The sequence below is a fragment of the Chlorocebus sabaeus genome, chromosome 25, assembly GCF_047675955.1.
Source record: "Chlorocebus sabaeus isolate Y175 chromosome 25, mChlSab1.0.hap1, whole genome shotgun sequence".
NCBI lineage: Eukaryota > Metazoa > Chordata > Mammalia > Primates > Cercopithecidae > Chlorocebus > Chlorocebus sabaeus.
This window is the reverse complement of record NC_132928.1, coordinates 51,337,549-51,359,344: the sequence shown is the minus strand read 5'-3', so window position 1 is coordinate 51,359,344 and position 21,796 is coordinate 51,337,549. Positions and strand designations below refer to the sequence as shown.

The 21,796-nt window shown below is 36.5% G+C and overlaps 1 protein-coding gene across 5 annotated transcripts in view; it reads left to right on the top strand.

Annotated features, from left to right (window-relative positions):
• The window catches only part of RASAL2 (RAS protein activator like 2), a 398,007-nt gene that overhangs the window by 313,885 nt on the left and 62,326 nt on the right, over positions 1–21,796 (top strand). For all 5 annotated transcript variants that reach the window (XM_073011743.1, XM_073011742.1, XM_073011741.1 and 2 more), the window contains one exon: positions 18,807–18,916. In XM_073011743.1, coding sequence (XP_072867844.1) covers positions 18,807–18,916 — 110 coding nt within the window. The remainder of the gene's footprint in view (positions 1–18,806; positions 18,917–21,796) is intronic.

Below are 21,796 nucleotides of genomic sequence, written 5' to 3'. Positions count from 1 at the left end.
TATTTTTTACTGTTGTTCAGCTAGCATCTCACTTGTATGATCAAGAGCAAATTGTTTGACTTCCTCTAACACCTATGATTTTTTTGTAGTAATGAAATATACAAATATTTTAAGATCTTTGGAAGTTTGCAGATAAAAAGATACTATAAACTGGGTGTGGTGTCTGATGCCTGTAATCCCAGCACTTTGGGAGGCCAAGGTGGGCAGATCACTTGAGGTCAGAAGTTCGAGCAGCCTAGCCAACATGTTGAAAGACCATCTCTACTAAAAATACAAAAAATTAGCCAGATGTGGTGGCATGCACCTGTAATCCCAGCTACTCGGTAAGATCACTTGAACCTGGGAGGCAGAGGTTGCAGTGAGTGAGCTGAGATAACGCCACTGCACTCCAGCCTGGGCAACAGAGCGAGACTTCATCTAAAAAAAAAAAAAGGACCAACATGTATATTATATATATTAAGGACCAATTTGTTAATATTTTGGTGCTGAATTTACGATGGAAAAACTGCAGTATTACAAACAGTACAAAGAGTATAGTTAGGAAATACCCTCTAGAAGTAATAAAATATGCCTAATACACTCTTTTCAGTAATGTATTTCCCTACTTCTTTTCCCCTTCATTTTATATCCTTAGGAAAAAAAAGTCCTATCCTGATAGACATTAGTAAGAGTAATTACATTGTTTCACATTATACCTTTTGCTCATGACCATCCATAATGTGGATTTTTGGTACATTTTGTTTCAACAGAGGCAGTAAGAATTTTATCTTTTTCAATAACTAATAGGCTCAAAAGCCCCCCTCCATCTCTGATGCTGTTATTCTTAGAGTCCTATAAATGAGAGATGGAAAACTTCAATTAAATTCATCTAGTCCATCTCCCCTGACAACGAAAAAAATGTATTTCACATTATATTATCTAATGCTTTTTTCAGGCCTTCCATGATAACCTCTGAGAGACTGTCCAATAGGCTAATAGACCTCACTTTGAAGTCTTCGTTTTGACCCATCATTTCTCATTATTATATTCATTACAGCCATCATCCTTAATATTCATACTTTGTGAACTTGAGTGAGATTAGCACAGTCTCTGTCAGTCATAAGAAAATCAACATACTATACTCTATAGAGTATGACATTCAATTTACAATAAAATTTTTTAAAAATCAGTGTATACCTCATTATCAGGAACTGAAGTGTTCTACAGAAGTGAATTTTCCAGGTACTAAACTTTTCTTCCTTAACCACCAGATTTAGTTTTGTTTTAATCATTTTAAGGGGTTTTCCCTCCTTTGTGTTATTTCCCTACTTTCTTGAGTGAATTCAACTTTTCTTAATAATTCACGTTAATCATTGTCAGCATTCTGCAAATACGTATTTAGTCCACTGTATGCTAAGCATTACAGAAATACAAAGATGAGCTCAATGTGTTTGTTTTCTGTTTGCCTTCAGGAGTTAAGATTCATAGGGCATATAAAACAGGAATAGAATTAATTATAGGTCAAGATAGGGGAAAACAGTAGTATAAATAAAAAGTTTACATAATCAGAAGTGTGAGAGACATTACAGTAATCAGGAATGGTTTTCTCAGGAATTGGTATTTGAAATAAATAATGTAAGGACAACTGAGTAACCATGTGGAAAAAGGTAATATTAGATGTATATCTCATACCTTACACAAGAATAAACTCCAAATGGATTAGGGATCTAAAATGTGGAAAAAAAAAAAAAAAGTATACCTAGTAGGAAACATGGATGAATTCTCTAACCTTAATGCAGGGAAAAACTTTCTATGATGGTTACTGAAAAGCCAGAGGTAATTTTTAAAAATCGATTGATAAATTTGATTACACAAAAGAAAGTTTTTAAATAATTGCATGACAAAAAGTATAAAAGTTAAAGCTGAAAGACAACCAATGAATCAATTGGGAGAAAATATTTACAACATATAAGAAACTATTAAGGCCGGCGCAGTGGCTCATGCCTGTAATCCCAGCATTTTGGGAGGCCGAAGCAGGCAGATCACCGGGTCAGGAGTTCAAGACCACCCTGTCCAACATACTGAAACCCCATCTCTACTAAAAATACAAAAAATTAGCTGGCGTGGTGGTGGGCACCTGTAATCCCAGCTACTTAGGAGGCTGAGGCAGGAGAATTGCTTAAATCTGGGAGGTGGAGGTTGCAGTGAGCCGAGATCGTGCCATTGCACTCCAGCCGGGTTGACAGAGCGAGACCCCTTCTCAAAAAAAAAAAAAAATTAAGGTACAAGTGACTAAGACCCAATAGGAACACTGAAGAAAAGTTTTCCTGAAGAAAACTGAAGAAAAGACATGAATAGGTAATAGGTAAAAATGTTTCTGAACATATGAAAACAATGTTCAAATTCACTTATAATCGGAGAAATGCAATTTTTTGTTTGTGTATTTGTTTTTTGAGATGCATCTCGCTCTGTCACCAGGCTGGAGTGCAGTGGTGACATCTCGGCTCACTGCAACTTCTGCCTCCTGGGTTCAAGCGATTCTCCTGCCTCAGCCTCTGGAGCAGCTGGGACTACAAGCACGCACCACCACGTCCAGCTAGTTTTTGTATTTTTAGGAGAGACAGATTTTCACCATGTTGGCCAGGATGGTCTCAATCTCTTGACCTCGTGATCTGCCCACCTCAGCCTCCCAAAGTGCTGGGAGTACAGGCATGAGCAACCTCGCCTGGTCCTTTTTTTTTTTGGAGTCTCGCTCTGTTGCCCAGGCTGGAGTGCAGTGGCACAACCTCAGCTCGCTGGAACCTCCACCTCCCAGGTTCAAAGGATCTTCCCACCTCAGCCTCCTGAGTAGCCAGGTCTATAGGTACACGCCACCACACCCAGCTAATTTCTGTATTGTTTGTAGAGACAAGGTCTCACCACGTTGGCCAGGCTGGTTTCATACTCCTAGGATCAAGCACTCCTCCTGCCTCATCCTCTTGAAGGGCTAGGATTAGAGGGATGAGCCACAGCACCCAGCCGAGAAATGCACATTTTAAAACAACATTTAAACATTTAAATGTTTAAATGCACATTTAAAACAACATAGAAATACTATTTCACCTTTCAGTCTGACACAGACTATAAAGGATGACAACGATTCAGTTGGCAAGGTTGTGGGAGACAAACACTCTCATACATTGTTGAAGGGAAGGCAAACTGGTACAACCCTTCTAGAGGGGATTCGGCAAGATTACATATACACTTACCTTTTGACCCAGCATCCCATTTCTAGGAATCCAAGCTGAAGGTACATCTCCACCATTATGAAAATACATATGCACAAAGTTATTTATGCAGCATTGTTTTTTAATTGCAAAATACTGTAAACAGCCTATATGCACATTCATAAGAGGGTGACTAAACTATATGTGGAAAGTAGAATAGTGGTTCCTCCCCCATCTCCCAAGATGTCCACATCCTAATACATGGAAATTGTGAATATGTTATCTTATGTGGCAAAAGGGACTTCTGTAGATAGGATTAAGACTAAGGACCTTGAGATAGGAACATTATCCTAAATTATCCAGATGGATCCAGTCTGATCACGAGACCTTAAAAGCTGAAAAGCTTTCATAGAGATGCAACATTGCTGGCTTTGAAGATGGAGGAAAGGCCATGAGCCAAGGAATGTGGGTGGCCTTAAAAGCTTGAAAAGGCATAAGACAGATTCTCCCCTAGAGGCTTCAGAAAGGAATGCAGACCTGCTGACGCTTTGATTTTAGCCGGATGGGACCTGTGTTGGAATTCTGACCTACAAAACTGTAAGATCATAAATTTGTACTGTTTAAACCACATTTGTTTTAATTTGTTAAAATGGCAGTTGAAAAATAATACAGTGGAAAACTGGTGAAATTAGAATTAGGGCTGTGTTTAGGTGAGTATAGTACCTATGTTAATTTCTTAGTTTCCATAATCATACTATGGTTATATAAGATAATAACATTAGGGGAAGCTCAGCAAGGGAAAACTCTATACTATTTTTCCAAATTTTTTGTAAATCTGAAATTACTTCATATCTAAAGGAAAAATAACTAAGGATTCCTTCCCTCCTCAGTGTCCTTTCCCCACTCTACCTCATTAACATCCCCTTAAAAAGTTGCCATGTCGTCTTGTTATTTGTGAATTTCCAACCAAGCTTTTAACTCAGTGGTTTCCAAACCATATGTCCACATAAAGACTTGTTTGTAAATGTTTATGGCAACTTTATTTTTAATATCCCAAAACTGGAAACAACTTGAATGTCCATGAGTTGACAAATGGTTAAACAAATTTTGGTATACCCTTACAGTGGAATAAAAAGGAGGAAACTATACATGCAACAGCATGCATAAATTTCAAAAACAGTATTCTAAGTAAAGAAAGACTACATACTGCATAATTCCATTTATATGACATTGTGGAAAAGATAAAATTTATAGGAACAAGTCAGATTAGTGGTTTCCAGGGGCGAGGGTGAGAGGAAGAGATTGACTACAGAAAGGCATGAAAACTTTTGGGGTGATGGAAATGTTCTGTATCTCACTTGTATTGGTGCAGCATACATTTATCAAAACTCATCAAACTGTACATGCAAAAATAGAGATTTGTGTTTTGTAAATTACACCTCAATAAACCTGTTTTAAATGTTTTAAAACAAAATACATAAAAAGTTGGACATAAAAGGTTTGAAACAATGTAACAAGAAGGTAATAAAAATCTGACATGACACATGCATGAAAATGAATCTCTAAGAATGTAGTTAATAAAGTATGCTAGATATCTTCCATTGGTCCCTCTAGCAGATATTAACATGTCAATATATGTTTTAACATGTTATAACATAATACCTATAATATAATATAATGTTTTATATTTTAACAATAATTATACGTAATATAGCATAATGACATCAATGTGTCAACATCAGTTATATCTGATTAATGGATATGTGTTTATTAATTTCTGTGCTTTGTATGTTTAAAAGTTTCATAGTAAAAGTTTTAGTTAGCTTAATTTAAAAAATAACATTGAATGCTTGTTAAAAATGTAGATCACTGTGCCCCAATCCCCAAGATTCCGGTATATCAGATCTGGGCTAGAAAAACAATTGTGATTTATGACAGAACCTTTTCTCTTTCCTTTTGATGCTTAAATTTGAAAAACAAAACAAAAAGCCTGCTAGGGGATAAACTACCCATACTAAAACTAAACTATAATGCACTTTGCAACTATTTCTTGTTTTGTTATTCTTGTCATCTACAGTTTCCCTTCCTGTTTGGACTTCCAAATAAGCAGAAGACAAACTAAGTAAAATATAAAGACTAGAAAGTAAACTTTAACGTTTTTAGTTACTCTTCTCCTTTTTCCTTGTTAATTTTTTAGAATTACATTTTAGTCAACATTTAGTGAATATCTACAAGTTCCTAAGTTATATTAAGAGAGCAAGGAAGGGAATTACTTATATATGACACAGCTTTTTTTCTCAGGTATTTACAATCCATAATAAAACAAACTAAAATATGTAAAATACATAGAGATTTTAATTTACTAATAAACTAAAATTTGAAAAGCAAGAATGAAAACAGTTCTCACCTGGGTCCTTTCTAGTTGACAAGGTGGCATTTTTGTACTGTGAATCAGGTAACATTTTGAGAAATTGCCATTTAAAAATACTTAACCACTTAGAATTACTATAACATTATCCTTAATCCCTGTGTGATCACTGATGTGAAAAAGTCTCAAGCAGAATTAAAGCAGGGTTTTGTTGCACATCCCTACATTTTTCATGTGAAAGGTGATGACATGTTTCTCTGTCTCCACTTCTCCCTGTCTTAAGAGAACACAGCACTGCTAGGATGCTGGCAAGGCAGTGTCCCTTATTACCGCCACTGAGGCTTCTGAGAGCAGTTGCATAGCAGCAGTTTTATTTCAGTTACCAGTCATTCCCAGCTAGCCAAGTTCAGTCTTCAGGGAATACTCCAGTTTGCAGGTGGCCAACAACTTCAGTTATCATTGTCTTAACATTTACCAAGCTCCAGAGAAAGGCAGTATTTGGCTTTTTCTTTCACTGACTGTTGCTAATTTTAAGCCTTATTTTGAAAGAAAATAATGAGTACCAACTAATTAAATCATTTTAGTGGTATCAATTGCTATGACAATGTAGCTTTTTTAAAAAAATGAGCTTTTTACTATTTTTAAGACTTGTAAATGGTAGCAACAGCATTTCAAAAAATTGGATAGAGTAGGATTTGTTTTGAGTGTTTGATTAGTATGCTTTCAGATTAGGTTGGTGTCAGAAGGATGAAATCAGTTTATTTACGTTCTTTCTTTCCTTTGTTTCCATTTAGACTGAAGCATCATTCATACTCTTCCCATTTTTATAAGGCATGGATATCATAACTGTGAAAGAGAAAAAAGCATTTTTCTCTTGGTATCCATCTATTTTTAAATTTTATATTTGGATTTTAAAATTTTATACTCAGTGACCACAGAATCAGTTACATATAAAAGCCATTTCAATAAGGTTTTGATTTTACTTCAGTTTAATTATATAGCTAGGAATCCTTGGGGCAAATTCTTGTAAGTCAAATGCCACACTAGCAGTTGTTTTGTTTTTTAGGTTTTTTGTGGGTTTTTTTTTTCTTTTTTTCCCTCATATTTTGAATTGTCATATTACATTTCTGGCTGTTTATGATACATAATTCTATAATAAGGTATGTGTAGAAGTTACATATAATACATATGGGGAAAATAAGTTATATTATAGTACTTAAAGTATTTGATGTGGAATTAGAATGTCGAGAATTCATATAGCACAGTGGTTAGAAAGGAAGGGTTCCAGTGTGGGGCTACGTAGATTTAAAGGTCTCCTCTGCCATTTAGCATCTGTGTGACCTTGGTAAAGTCATGTATCTTCTGTATTAGTCTGTTTTCACACTACTATAAAGAACTACCTGAGACTGAGTAATTTATGAGGAAAGAGGTTTAATTGACTCACAGTTCCACAGCCTTAACAGGAAGCATGACTAGGAGGCCTCAGGAAATTTACAGTTATAGCGGAAGGAAAAGAAGGACCTTCTTCAAGTGGAGGCAAGAGAGAGCAAGCTGGGAAGTGCCACACTTTTAAACCATGGGAGGTGGTGGGAGAAGATTGCGTCATGGGAGAGGATTTCCCCTATGCTGTTCTCATGATAGTGAGTGAGTGAGTTCTCAGATGATCTGAGGACACACGACATATGATTTTTCAGTTCGGAAAGCAATTTTTGAGCCCCTACTAAATACCAGGTATCAGACCTGCCCTGGGAACACAAAGATTGCAGGGTTTAGTGAGGATGACACATAAGTGGGCATGCACTGTGCTAAATGTAAGGCTATCTCTCTATAAAGCACAGAGGAGGGGCACGTAATCTAGGGCAGGGTCAGGTAATGTCAAAAAAGATACCCTAGAAGAGATCTTTCCTCAACTCTATCAAAAAGAATGATTCAGCCAGGGAGAAGGAATATGAGCAGTGGTAAACATGCATGGTGAATATAGAGAATTACAGGTATTTCAAGTTAGTGGAGGATGAAGTATGAAGTGGAATGACCAGGGATCAAGCTGGAATGGTAAGTCGTTACCAGATGATACTCTAATATAGGCAGAACTCTTACCAGGGCCATTCTTAGCTGCTTTTAGGTACCTTTGGGTTAATTATCCATCCCTTCACCAGTCAGATGGATCCAGGGCAGAAAGATTGCATGGCACAAAGCACAGTGACCTGAATATGTAAGGAATTGCTCAGAAGGGGGCAATGGGCAACTGGGCTTGACATGTACTTTGTTGTTTCACAGAAGAGGATAATGCGGGAAGGCTCATTACATGGTTGGTCCAGGATGGAGGGATAGTAGAAGCCAAGCCAAGCTTGGAAACAGTGAATTTTTTTGTGGTTTCATCCTGTACAGCTGTGTGGTATTCCTAAAGAGCTTCGTCATGGCACCAGGAAGATTGACTTAAAGATCGTTTTAACTTTTATTTTGGATAGCTAATCATTAAGAAAATGGAGGGTGTTGGTAATTGAATAGCATCAGATGATTAGCTGCGGAATCTAGGGAGAAGGAAAAGAGAGCAGGAAAAAACAAGGGACAGGGAGAAAATGAGGTGGTCCAGAAAGTGAAGGTTTCTGTTAGGTTCAAGAGTAGATTAATGTGGAGAAAGAGATATATGAAAGACATGTGATTAGGGAGGAAATCCGAGGAAAAAAAAATTGCTGTTTAAGATGTCTGAGGATCTCTGAATGATGATAAAATCTAGTGTGTAGATAGAACAGTGGGTGGCTAAAATATAGAAGAATGAAGCTGGATCCTCATCTCTCACGTTATACAAAATCAACTCAAGATGGATCAAAGACTTACATCTAAGACCTGAAACCATAAGAATTCTAGAAGATAACATCGGAAAAACTCTTCTAGACAATGACTTAGGCAAAGACTTCATGACCAAGAACCCAAAAGCAAATGCAACAAAAGTAATGATAAATAGATGGGACCTAATAAAACTAAAAAGCTTCTGCACAGCAAAAGATATCAGAATCAGTAAACAGACAACCCACAGAGTGAGAGAAAATGTTCGCAAACTGCATCTGCCAAACGACTAATATCCAGAATCTACCAGGAACTTAAACAAATCAAGAAAAAAAACAAATAATCCCGTCAAAAAGTGAGCAAAGGACATGAATACACAATTCTCAAAAGAAGATATACAAATGGCCAACAAACGTGAAAAAAAAATGCTCAGCATCACAAATTATCAGGGAAATGCAAATCAAAACCACAATGAGATAACCACCTTACTCTGCAAGAATGACCATAATTAAAAATTTAAAAATAACAGATGTTGACATGGATGTGGTAAAAAGGGAACACTTTTACACTGCTAGTGGGAATGTAAACTAGTACAACCACTATGGAAAACAATATACAGATTCCTTAAAGAACTAAAAGTAGAACTGCCATTTGATCCAGCAATCCCACCACTAGATATCTACCCAGAGGAAAAGAAGTCATATGAAAAAGACGCTTGCACACATGTGTATAGTAGCACAATTCACAATTGCAAAAATATGGAACCAGTCTAAATGCCTATCACCTAATGGGTGGATAAATAAAAGTATTCCACACACCGTGGAATACTACTCAGTCACAAGGAATGAAATAAAAGAATGAAATAATGGCATTTGCAGCAGCCTGGATGGAGTTGGAGACCATTATTCTTAGTGAAATAACTCAGGAATGGAAAACCAAACATTGTATGTTCTCACTTATAAGTGGAAGCTAAGCTGTGAGGACACAAAGGCATAAGAATGATATAATGGACTCTGGGGACTTGGGAGGAAGGGTGGGAGATGGGTGAGGGATAAAAGACTACCCATTGTTGCAGTGAGCTGAGATGCTGCCACTGCACTCCAGCCTGGGCGACAGAGCAAGACTCCATCTCAAAAAAAAAAAAAAAAAAAAAAAAGACTACACATTGGGTACGGTCTATACTGTTCAGGTGATGGGTGCCCCAAAATCTCACAGATCACCACTAAAGAACTTTTCCATGCAATCGAACACAATCTGTTGCCCTAAAACTATTGAATAAAAATAAAAATTGAATTTAAAAAAATGAGTGGGTGGAGAGACGACATGCAAAAATGGCACACCTCAGGTGGCTGAAGGAGAGAAATGTATTTGGTGTCTGCCATATTTTTGCAATCTTCAATGACACTTTTGTCCATGTCACTGATCTTTCTGGCAAAGAAACCATCTGCTGTGTGACTGGTGGGATGAAGACCGAGATGAATCCTCGCCATGTGCTGCTATGTTGGCTGCCCAGGATGTGGCCCAGAGGTGCAAGAAGCTAGGTATCGCTGCCCTACACATCAAACTCTGGGCCACAGGAGGAAATACGACCAAGACCCCTGGACCTGGGGCCAGTCGGCCTTCAGAGCCCTTGCCCACTTGGTTATGAAGATTGGGCGGATTGAGGACGTCACCCCCATCCCCTCTGACAGCACCCATGGAAAGTGGGGTCGCCATGGTCACAGTCTGTGAACAGGACTCCTCAAACTATTTTCTGTTAATAATTTGCCATCGTGTTAAAAAAAAAAAAAAAAAAGTGGGTGGCTGAAGGGGAGGATACTGAGTAAGGGAGTCAAGGAATTATGAAGCTAGGGTACTAGACATCACTATTTGGTTATTTTCTAGCATGGTGTTAAGAGACAGAAAAATATTACAAGCTAGGGGCTAAAGTTCTTAATGAATAAAGGAAAGTGAAAGAGAGATTGAAACATGAGAGCAGCAAAGAGAGATGAAGAATGCTAAATCAAGATGGTGTGTACCTTAAAAAATATGCATTTACTCCAAACCATGACTTCATGGAAGATCGATTTGGAAACAGTCATGGTAAGCTAGGTAAAGTCCAGCTACCTCTTCCCGGGTACCACTGAATATCGGGTAATGGAGAATGAAAAAACTTCAACTAAATAGAGCTCTGAGAGAAACAGTTTCTCGGGTTAAAACCATGCTTCGACCAGGCGCGGTGGCTCAAGCCTGTAATCCCAGCACTTTGGGAGGCCGAGACGGGCGGATCATGAGGTCAGGAGATCGAGACCATCCTGGCTAACCCGGTGAAACCCCGTCTCTACTAAAAAATACAAAAAACTAGCCGAGCGAGGTGGCGGGCGCCTGTAGTCCCAGCTACTCGGGAGGCTGAGGCAGGAGAATGGCTTAAACCTGGGAGGCGGAGCTTGCAGTGAGCTGAGATCCGACCACTGCACTCCAGCCTGGGCGACAGAGCGAGACTCTGTCTCAAAAAACAAAAAAACAAACAAACAAACAAATGCTTCATTTACCTCAAGGAGATGGCCACAAAATTTTGAAAGGTTTCACTATCTCCGAGAAGTGTTACTGACCACTCTGTACAATCTTAACCTTTTCCTTATCTGTGTTCCTAAATCAGCCATAATTTCATGTATATATTTGTCAAGGACTTACTAAAGTTTAAACATTGTGGTAGATGTTAAGGTAAATATAACATTATGCCATCTCCTCAAAAGTTTAAATGCAAGACTTCTTGTTTCCAGATAGGAAAACCTCAACTGTAATTTATGAAATGCTGGAGGCTTTATGTGTCCAAGTCTGAGAGAGAAAAACTGCAGGGGTATTCATTAATGCGGAGGCCACAATTTTTAAAAATTTTACCTCCTGGAGTCCTACCAGGTTCTCAGAGTGAATATCTGAGAAAATTCCCCTCATTTTTCCAGCAAGGAGAAGGGAAAGGAGCCATTTTGAAATGCATCAGAGCTTTCTCTCTCTCTCTCTCTCTCTCTCTCTCTCTCTCTCTCTCTCTCTCTCTCTCTCCCTCCCCCCCCTCTCCCCCCCCCCCCCCCCCCCGTCTGTCTGTCTTTCTTTTCTTCCGAGTCTTGCTCTGTCTCCCAGGCTGGAGTGCAGTGGCACGATCTCCGGCTAATTTTTGTATGTTTAGTAGAGATGGGGTTTCGCCATGTTGGCCAGGCTGGTCTCAAACTCCTGACCTCAGGTGATCCGCCTGCCTCAGCTTCCCAAAGTGCTGGGATTACAGGCATAAGCCACCGCACTCGGCCCATTCTGTTTTTCTTAACAAGGTCTGCTCTCAGAAGACTAACCAGAACCTAACTGATAAGAAGGAAGGGAAATCCCCAATTCCAGCCCTCTCTAGTCATCCCCTTCCACCTAAGTGGGGTGGGTGAGGTGAGGGGCACTGAGAAGCACTTACGAAGTTCACAGTCCAGAAACACAGACTCATTAAAAGACTGAGATCTAACAGAACTTCAGAATGTTTTCCCCCACCTTACTACTACATTACTAAAAGCCTGTTTACTGCAGTTCCTGTCACCTAGTACAGCATATACAGCTAGCAAGAAAAAAATTACTGAACATACTAAAAGGCAGAAAACAGTTTAAAGAGACAGAGCAAGCATCAGAACCAGCCTCAGATAATATTGAAATTATCAGATCAGAAATTTAATACAATTATGATTAATATACTAAGGGCTCTAATGGATAAAGCAGATAGCATGCAAGAACAGATGGACAATGTAGGAAGAGAGATAGAAATTATAAAAAAGAAACAAAAGGAAATGCTGGAAATCAAAAACACTGTAGCAGAAATGAAGAATGCCTTTTATGTGCATATTAGTAGACAGGACACAATTGAGGAAGGAATTTCTGAGCTTGAGGACATCTCACTAGAAACTGACAAGACTGAAAAGCAAAGAAAAAGAAGACTGCAGAAAAAAAAAAAAAAAAACAGACCAGACCCAGAGGAACCTTAAGTACGTATTACTAAGTGAAACAAGCCAATCTAAAAAGGCTGCAGTATGATTCCAACTACAGATGCTCCTTGACTTACAATGGGGTTATGTCCAAATAAGCCCATTGTAAGTAAAAAATATCCTAAATTGGAAAGTATTTAACATCCTGATAAACCCATCATAAATCAAAAAATTGTTCAAACCATCTTAAATGGGGGACTATCAATGTATGACATTCTAGAAAAGGTAAAACTATGGAATCGGTAAAAAGATCACTGTTTGCCAGGGGTTGGCGTGTGGGAGGTGCTGCGGAATGAAGAGGCAGAGCACAGAGGATTTTGAGTAGTAAATGTGGTCTGCATAATACATGTCACCATACATTTGTCCAAACCTGTAGAATGCACAACACCAATAGAAAACCCTAAAGTAAACTATGGAATATGGGTGATGATGATGTCAATGTAGATTCATCAATTGTGACAAATATTCCAGTTTGGTAGGGGATGTTGGTAGGAGTGGCTATGCATGTGTAGAGGGAAGGGGAGGAACATTGGAAATCTTTATATCTTTTATTCAGTTTTGCTGTGAATCTAAAACTAAGTTAAGAAATATTCTCTCTGCTTCTATCTTCTGAAAGACATTGTAGAGAATTGGTATCATTTCTTCCTTTAATATTTCATGGAATTCACCAGTGGAACCCATCTGGGCCTGGTGCTTCTGTTTTGTAAGGTTATTAATTATTGACTCAATTTCTTTAATAGATATAGCCCTATTCATATTGTCTATTTCTTCCTGTATAAGTTTGGCAGATCGTGTCTTTCAAGGAATTGATCTGTTTCGTCTAGATTATCAAATCCCTTTGTACCATTTTAATGTCCATAAGACCTATTGTGATGTCCCCTTTTTTATTTCTAATATTAGTCATTTGGGTACTCTCTATTTTTTTCTTAGCCTGGCTAGAGACTTACAAATTTTATCGTTCTTCATGAGGAACCAACTTTTGATTTTATTGATTTTGTCTATTGATTTATTGTTTTCAGTTTCATTGGTTCTGCACTAATTTTTATTTCTTTTCTTGTGTTTGCTTTGGATTTAATTTACTCTCTTTTTTTCTAGTTTTCTAAGGTAGAAACTTAGTATTGGGTTTAGATCTTTCTTCTTTTCTAGTATATGCATTCAATGCTATAAATTTTCCTCTAAGCACTGTTTTTACTGCATACCACAAAATTTTAATGTTGTGTTTTCATTTTTATTTCATTCAGTTCAAAGTGTTTTTTAATTTCTCTTGAGATTTCTTTTTTGATTCATGTGTTGTTTAGAAGTATGTTGTTTAATTCCCACATATTTTGGGGTTTTCTAGTCATCTTTCTATTACTGATTTCTAGTTTAATTCCATTATGGTTTGAAAGAAGACATTGTATGGTCTCTTTTCTTTAAATTTATTAATGTGTGTTTTATGCCCAGAATTGGATCTGTCTTGGTGAATGTTCCATATGAGCTTGAGGAACCTCTATTCTGCTGTTGTTGGATAAAGTAGTCTATAGATGTCAGTTATATTCAGTTGATTACATGGTGTTTTGGAGTTAAACTATGTCCTCACTGATTTTCTGCCTGCTAGATCTGTCCATTTCTGATCGATAGGTGTTGCAGTCTTCAACTATATAGATTTATCTGTTTCTCCTAGCAACTCTTACCAGTTTTACCTCATGTCTCTTTATACTCTGTTATTAGGCATATGTACATTAAGGCTGTCTTCTTGGAGAATTGATCCATTTATCATTATGTAATGCCCTTCTTTATCCTTGTTTTCTTGCTCTAATATCTGCTCTGTCTGAAATTAATATAGCTATGCCTGCTTTCTTTTGATTAGTGTTGGCATAGTATGTTTTTTCCATCCATTTACTATTAATCTTTATGTGCCTTTTTATTTAAAGTGAGTTTCTTGTAGATGATATATAGTTGGGTCTTGTTTTCTGATCCACACTGACAGTCTCTTTTAATTGGTGTATTTGGACTGTTGACATTCAGAGTGATTATTGATTTAGTTGGGTTTCTAACCATATTTGTTAACTGTTTTCTATTTGTTGCCTTTGTTCTGTGTCCTTATTTTTGTCTTCCACTGTTATAACCTTTCACGATTGTAACTGAATGACTTATATGATTCCATTTTTTCTCCTTTCTTAGCATATCAATTATGCTTATTTAAAAAAAAATTAGTGGTTTCCCTAGAATTTGCAGTGTTTTAAGTTTATAACTAACCCAAGTCCATTTTCACATAACACTATACAACTTCATAGATAGTATGAGCACCTTATAATAAAATAATCTTAATTTTTCCATCTTGTCATTTGTATCATTAGTATTCATTTCCCTTATATATAAGTATACATAAGCATATATATCATATATACATAGCATACATAAGCATGCATAATTAAATACATTATTATTATTTTGATATTAAATCAATTAAGAAGAAAAGCAAAAGGTTGTTTTATTTTCACTTATTGCTTCTATACTCTTCCTTTTCTTAACAAGGTCCAATTTCTGACCTATATTGTTCTTTCTCTCTAAGGAACTTCTTTAAACATTTTTTGCAAGGCTGGTCTACTGGCAACAAATTTCCTCAATTTTTTCATGTATGTGAGAAAGCTTTATTTCACCTTCACTTTTGAAGGATAGTTTTGCAGGTTATAGAATTCTAGGTTGATAGTCTGGGTTCTTTTTTTTCCCTCTCAACACTTTAATATTTCACTCCATTCTCTAGTTTGTATGGTTTCTGAGGAGAAGCCAGATGTAATGCTTATTTTTGTTCCTCTGTACATAAAATGTTTTTTCCTTCTGGCTTCTTTAGGATTTTTTCTTTATCTTTGTTTTTCTGCAGTTTGAAAATGATATGCCTCAGTGTAGTTTTGGGGGTTGGGATTTTTTTTCTTTTAGGGGGTTTTTTGACATCTGTGCTGCTTGGTATTCTCTGAGCTTCCTGGATCTTTGGTTTGGTATATTAATTTGGGGAAATTCTCAGTCATTATTCTTTCTGATTTTCTGCTATTTATTTCTCTTTTCTCCTTTTGGTATTCCCATTACACATGTTATGCCTTTTGTAGTTGTCCTGTAATCTTTGGATATTCTTTTCTGGGTATTTTTGTTTGCTTGCTTTTCAGTTTTGGATGTTTCTATTGATATATCCTCATGCTTAGAGATTCTTTCCTCAGCCATGTCCAGTCTACTAATAAGCCTGTGTATAAATTTATATTTAGTGTCTAAATTCTGTATTAAATGGCAGGTTCCTTGAGGGCAGAGTTTGTGTTTATCTTTGATTTCCTTACAACTCCTAGTAGAGTTCTCTACAACAAATAGGCATAAATTTTATTAAATACAGTATATCATATTATGTCATATGAGGTATGATATAATATGTGCCACAAGGCTGGATGTGGTGGCTCACGCCTGTAATCCCAGCACTTTGGGGCGCCAAGGCAGCTGGATCACCTGAGGTTGGGAGTTCGAGACCAGCCTGACCAACATGGGAAAACCCCATCTCTATCAAAAATACAAAATTAGCCAGGTGTGGTGGCACATGCCTCTAATCCCAGCTACTCGGGAGGCTGAGGCAGGAGAATAGCTTGAACCTGGGAGGCGGAGGTTGCAGTGAGCCAAGCTGAGATTGCACCATTGCACTCCAGCCCAGGCAACAAGAGTGAAACTCCGTCTCAAAAAAAAAAAAAGTGCCACAAAAAAGGTAGAATTAAATTACTAGATAAGTGAACGTCTACTAATACTGTCTCAGTCAAATGCTTAACTGCATTTTTGTTAGAAATGTATGTATCATTTTTGGTCGACTCCTTGGCCTGGATCTCATCCTAGGTTTTTGAAACAACACTAAGCAATCTTATTACAATTCTATAAACTTAAGCCTGATTTTCTGACTACATTTATTAGCAGATGTGGTGACTCATTCTGATTGAGTCATAGAAAATAGTACATAAAGCCTTTGCCTTTATGTACTAATGACTGTGACTAATGACAGTGACTCTCCCTAATGACACCAAAATTGTACAGTTGACCCTTGAACAACATGGGGGTTAGAGACACCACCCGCTGTGCAGTTGAAAATTTTCATGTAACTTTTGACTCTCCCAAAACTTAACTACTGTTAGCCTACTGTTGACTGGAAGCCTTGCCAATAACATATACAGTCAATTAACACATATTTTGCATGATATATGTATTGTATGTTGCATTCTTAAAGTCGTCAACTAGAGAAAAGAAAGTGTTATTGAGAAAATCATAAGGAAGAGAAAATATACTATTTACTATTAGGTGGAAGTGAATCATCATAAAGATCTTCATCCTCATCATCTTCACATTGAGCCTTTTTCCCTTGCCTTCAGTCAATCTCTACATACCTATAATAAGTTGGAGTGAAAAACAGCCTAGGGTATTAGGTCTGTGTGATATATACTAGGAGTTTTTACACTTTCTCCTTGGGTGGCCAAAACAATAGGATATAGCATTATAAGTATTATCTTTCAGTAATCTAAATAGTTCTGCTTCTGATTGGGTGCGTTTGTTTTCATTTTCCTCTAATCAAAGGAGCGATGCCTGCGTGTTTAAAAAATAAATTGGCTTGGTAAAACACTGTAGCAGTCTACACTGACGTTCACCAAGTATTTTCAGTTCCCTTTCTGAGTACCTGGTAGTACTGTATATCCCTTCCTCCATTAAAGTTAGATATGGTCATGTGATTGTTTTGTCAGTGAAATGAGACCAAAATTGACATGAAGCTTTAAGAGCTAGTACATGTACATAATTTGCTATTTTACCTTTATCCTGCTGCAAAAACTGTAGAAGCCCAGATAGAGAGCCTCCCTTAGCCTAAGTTCCTGAATGAGGACAGCATAGACAGGAACCCCCCCCCCCCCACTGCCAGTTGACCTGCTCATGGACGTGTAACATATTTTATGCCACTAAGATTGAGGAGTAATTAGATAAGCATAACCTAGCTTATCCTGATAAATATAGCCTTCACCCCAAAACAGTGGGCTTTGGTAGTTACTAAAGGAATATAAAAGATTTGATGTGCTAATATTGGCCTAGTATTTCTTTTTCTTCATTACAGAAATGTTTATTGTACACAGCTTATATAAAATGAATTCATCTCAAGATGATTAGAGTCATTCTCCATGTGTCAGAGTATTTTTCTTTGAATTAGAATCTTTGCTTGAGATATTTTATTTTATTTTATTTTATTTTATTTTATTTTATTTTGTTTTGTTTTTGAGTTAGAGTTTCATTCTGTTGCCCCAGCTGGAGTGCAGTGGTACAGTCATCACTTACTGCAGCCTTGAACTCCTGAGCTCAAGCAATCCTCCCACTTCATCCTCCTGAGTGGCTGGGACTACAGGCATGTGCTACCATGGCTGGCTAAATTTTATTTTATTTTATTTTTGTAGAGATGGGGTCTCACCATGTTGCCCAGGCTGGTCTTGAATTCCTGGCCTCAAGCTATACTCTCACCTCAGCCTTTTCAAAATGCTGGAACTATAGGCGTGAGCCACCATGTCTGACTGAGAAATTTTAATATGCTTCTATAAGATTCCTTTCACCTGCCAATGATAGAATTGTAAATTTCTTGAAAGTAGTGACCATCATTCATTTTTGCATTTATTCTTTTATTCAACAAACTTTTGTTAAGTGCTCATTATTTGCCAGGTGCAGAGTCAAGGAAGATGTTCAGGGAACTCTAGATAGTTTGGTAAAACTGGCAGGAGGCAGGCAGGGGCCAAAGACTGTAAAGCACTTTGTTAAAGTCTGGAAGCTTTAACAATTTCATAAATTATCTATACTTCATTTTAAAATAGTTTATCCACATTCATTACTTAATTTTATAATGCCATATCCAAGGTGACACAGACCGAGTTTTAACACTTCCGAGACCACCAATACATTGTATTTTACAACTTAGTTAACTCCTTTTTACATATCTTAGAATAAAGCTATTTTTCTTCTATCAGTATCTTTTAATTTCTCCAGTGCACCAAGTGCCTTCTCACCTGGGGGCCTTTGCACATGCCATTTTCTTTGCCTGTTTTCCCTTAGTTTGGGAAATCACTAGAGGTCATTTGTATTGAAATTGCTGGTACCATCTTCATAGAAAGGAATATATTTGTCTGTGTTATATTGTTGTGCTTTTGGAAATCTACCAGTAAAATCAGAAGTTTTTTTTCTTCCATAACTAATATAAACATTAAGAAATAAGAAATTAGGTGCTATTGGAAAGTTTAATTATCCCAATTCTCACAGAAGAAAATTTTCTCATCACATTGCCAGGTGGTTTCAAGTAACTCTTTTTTACAAAATTGAAGAGCTTAAAAGCTAAGTTCTATTTCTGGTCTTTATTGTAAAAATCTAAATACCTTTTGCAGAGACCATGTGGAAGAGTGACGTTCCCTTTTTGTTCTCTCTCCCATCACCTTCTGCCTTTCCTTCTAGGGATTCTTCAGCAAGCGCCTGAAAGGCTCCATCAAGAGGACCAAAAGTCAGTCAAAGCTTGACAGAAACACGAGCTTTCGGCTTCCATCCCTTCGCAGTACAGATGACAGGTAGGAAGTTAACTTTCTTAAAACAAAAAAAAGCAGTTTGAGAATGAATTTTGTTAAGACATTTTAGTCTGTTCTGAATTTCAATCAATGACAAATAGAAAAATACAATAAAAAATTGACTTTTATGTCATGTTCATATTAAGGCAAGATGCAAAATATTGACTCAAATACCCAACCAGTTTAAGAATCTTATAATATTGGAGAGTTTGTGGATACATAAAAACTAATTTCAGGGTCAGTTAAGCTGTTTCTATAGAATCAAGTTATAGTGGTCAGAGGTGTATCTTTTGTTTTGTTTTTGGTAGAATGACTATAAAGAATAATGATGATGATAGCTAAACAGTTTTAGCACTGTCACAGAATGCTTCATACATGTTATCTTGTTTCATCTTTATAATAACCCTATATGATAAATACTATTATTATCACCATTTTATAGATGAAGAATCTGAAGTACAGAGAGGTTAAATAATCTTGCCCAGGGTCATACAGCTAGTAAATAGCAAAAATGGTATTTGAACTTGGGCAGTTTGGCTCCATAGTCCATGCTTTTTACTGCTGTGTTCTGTATGTAAAGCATATGAAATTGGCCTTGTTGGTTTGCAATTACATCTAGATGACGTGTGCTGAAAAGGAAGCCTGGATGGATTTCAATAATTAAGACGACTAGCTTGAGTAAACCTCAAATGTATAGCTCCCTAAGGATAATATCCTTCAAAAATCATTGAATGTGTGCTGACGCATTTTTGACACATCATGTCTCGATAATGTTCAGAATTTTGGAAGTAGTGCTTGTGGTATCAGCATCAGCACATCGTCGCTACCACCAATATTTATTAAGTACCTACTCTGTGCCACACGTTAAATGTAGTCTCTCATGTAATACAACAACCCTAGATACTATTATTATCCTCATTTTATAGATGAGAAACTGAGGCATAAAACGTTTGAGAAACTTGCCCAGGGTCACACAGCTAGTAAGTAGTAGAGCTGGGATTTGAACTCAGGTCTGCCTCTCATATTTGATACTCTTATTTATGTTTTACTTTTTTTTTTTTCTGGTAAGTGACTGTTTTTCACTTATCTACCTAGAAAACAGAAATAAAATTATAGATTTGCTGAGCAGATGATTACTGTCTTTATTTTGTAAATGAAGGAAATTGATGGGGGACTACTGCTTTATTAGCCCTTCTTGAACTACATTAAAGGTGCTCTGTGAAATTTGCAAGTCAGCCCAATTTGCAGTATATTTATTATCTCTTTTATACCCCTTTGTTTTAAGGTAATCATAAAAAATATTTTTGAAATATTTTTCTTAGTTTCCTATTATTCTATAATTTTCATCATTCCAGGAATTCAAAGCATTTTATTAATGTCTCAAAAAATAGAATAACAATTTTTTTCAGATTATTGATTCTTAAGAACAAAGATGTTGTGCAGCAAATAAAACAGTCCCAATTCAATAGCCATTTTCTTAAACCCTGCAGCATCATATAGAAACTTGGGAGACAAGTTTTTTTTATAAGTTTACCTTATTTTTTAACCTTGCACTAAATATTAACTTCTTTATTTCAAACAAAGGGCTCTCTCCTATTTCATTTTGTTTTAGGTTGCCCATGGGAATTTTTTGACTGAATTACCAAGAGATCATTTTCTCCCAGTCTCTTGTATTTCTATTATATGGTTACTGTATTTTTAGCCTTTCCAGTGATCGAAATGTATTATTTGTGACTTTTATGCTGTTATGCTTTAATCAATAGCAAAGTCTTTCTTTCTTAAGTACAGCACAATAAAAAAGTGGTAGTAAATCTCAAATATTAAGTAACCCTTTTAATTTATCAACTCCATTTGAATTGCAGAGATTTCCTACAGAAATTTTTCAAAAAACTTTTTCTTGTGTAGGGATGTACTCAATGTAATTTGAATGTGTTCCAGTTTTAAAAAAGACTCTCTTGCCTTCAGATCGTTTGAACAGTCAGATAAATAGAGCTAAGGTGCAAGATACTCATCAGCTGAGTTCTTTGAATTAGTGAGTGCCCTTATAGGTGTGACCAAGTATTTTCTGAAGACCTCTGATTTTCCTGGGTCAGATGCATCAATTGCTGAAGTCAGCCACTTCTTTCAAAATGTTATACAGTGTCTAAATCTAAGTAGCAAAACATTTCTATTCTTTTATCCAGTCTATGGAACCTCCAGTTAGAGGTAGTAAGCAGCTCTTTTTTTTCTGTTTTTAAATTATAAATTAAAATACTCACTTGTCTTTGTTGTTTTGGAGGGGAAAAAGTTTCAGTATGTAAATAAAGAGAAAAAGAACTAAAGACCCTCTTTATCTTTCCTATCTCCCCACATAAATAACCTTATTAACAATTTTTATATTTTCAAACCTCTTTAAAACTCCATACATAAAGGGAACCCAAGTATATGTTTTCATATTTTAATATAAATGGGATCATATTATGCATATTACTTTGTGACTTCCTTTTTAGTATAAATATTTTGTACTCTCCTTATGTCAGTAAATGTCAGTCCACATCATTCTTTTTAACAACTGAATATTTGTATGCTACAGTGTTTTTATAATAATGTACCTCACTTCTCTATTGAGGTATTGGATATTTACATTGTTTCCCTTTTTTGATACAAAATAGAGATGTCATGAACATTTTTGAACATGTGCCTTTTTGTACTGGTGGCTGGGTTGGATTTCAGAAGTAGCACTGCTTGGTATAGAGTATGTAGGTTATCAAATTTTCCTTCAAAAAAGGACCTTTCCCACCAACAAATTAAGGTTACTTTTATCCTTCAGACAACCTTTTCCATTTTGTCAATATGTTGAAAGAATAGAAATAATAAACACTTATGTAGTATTTATTATGTGAC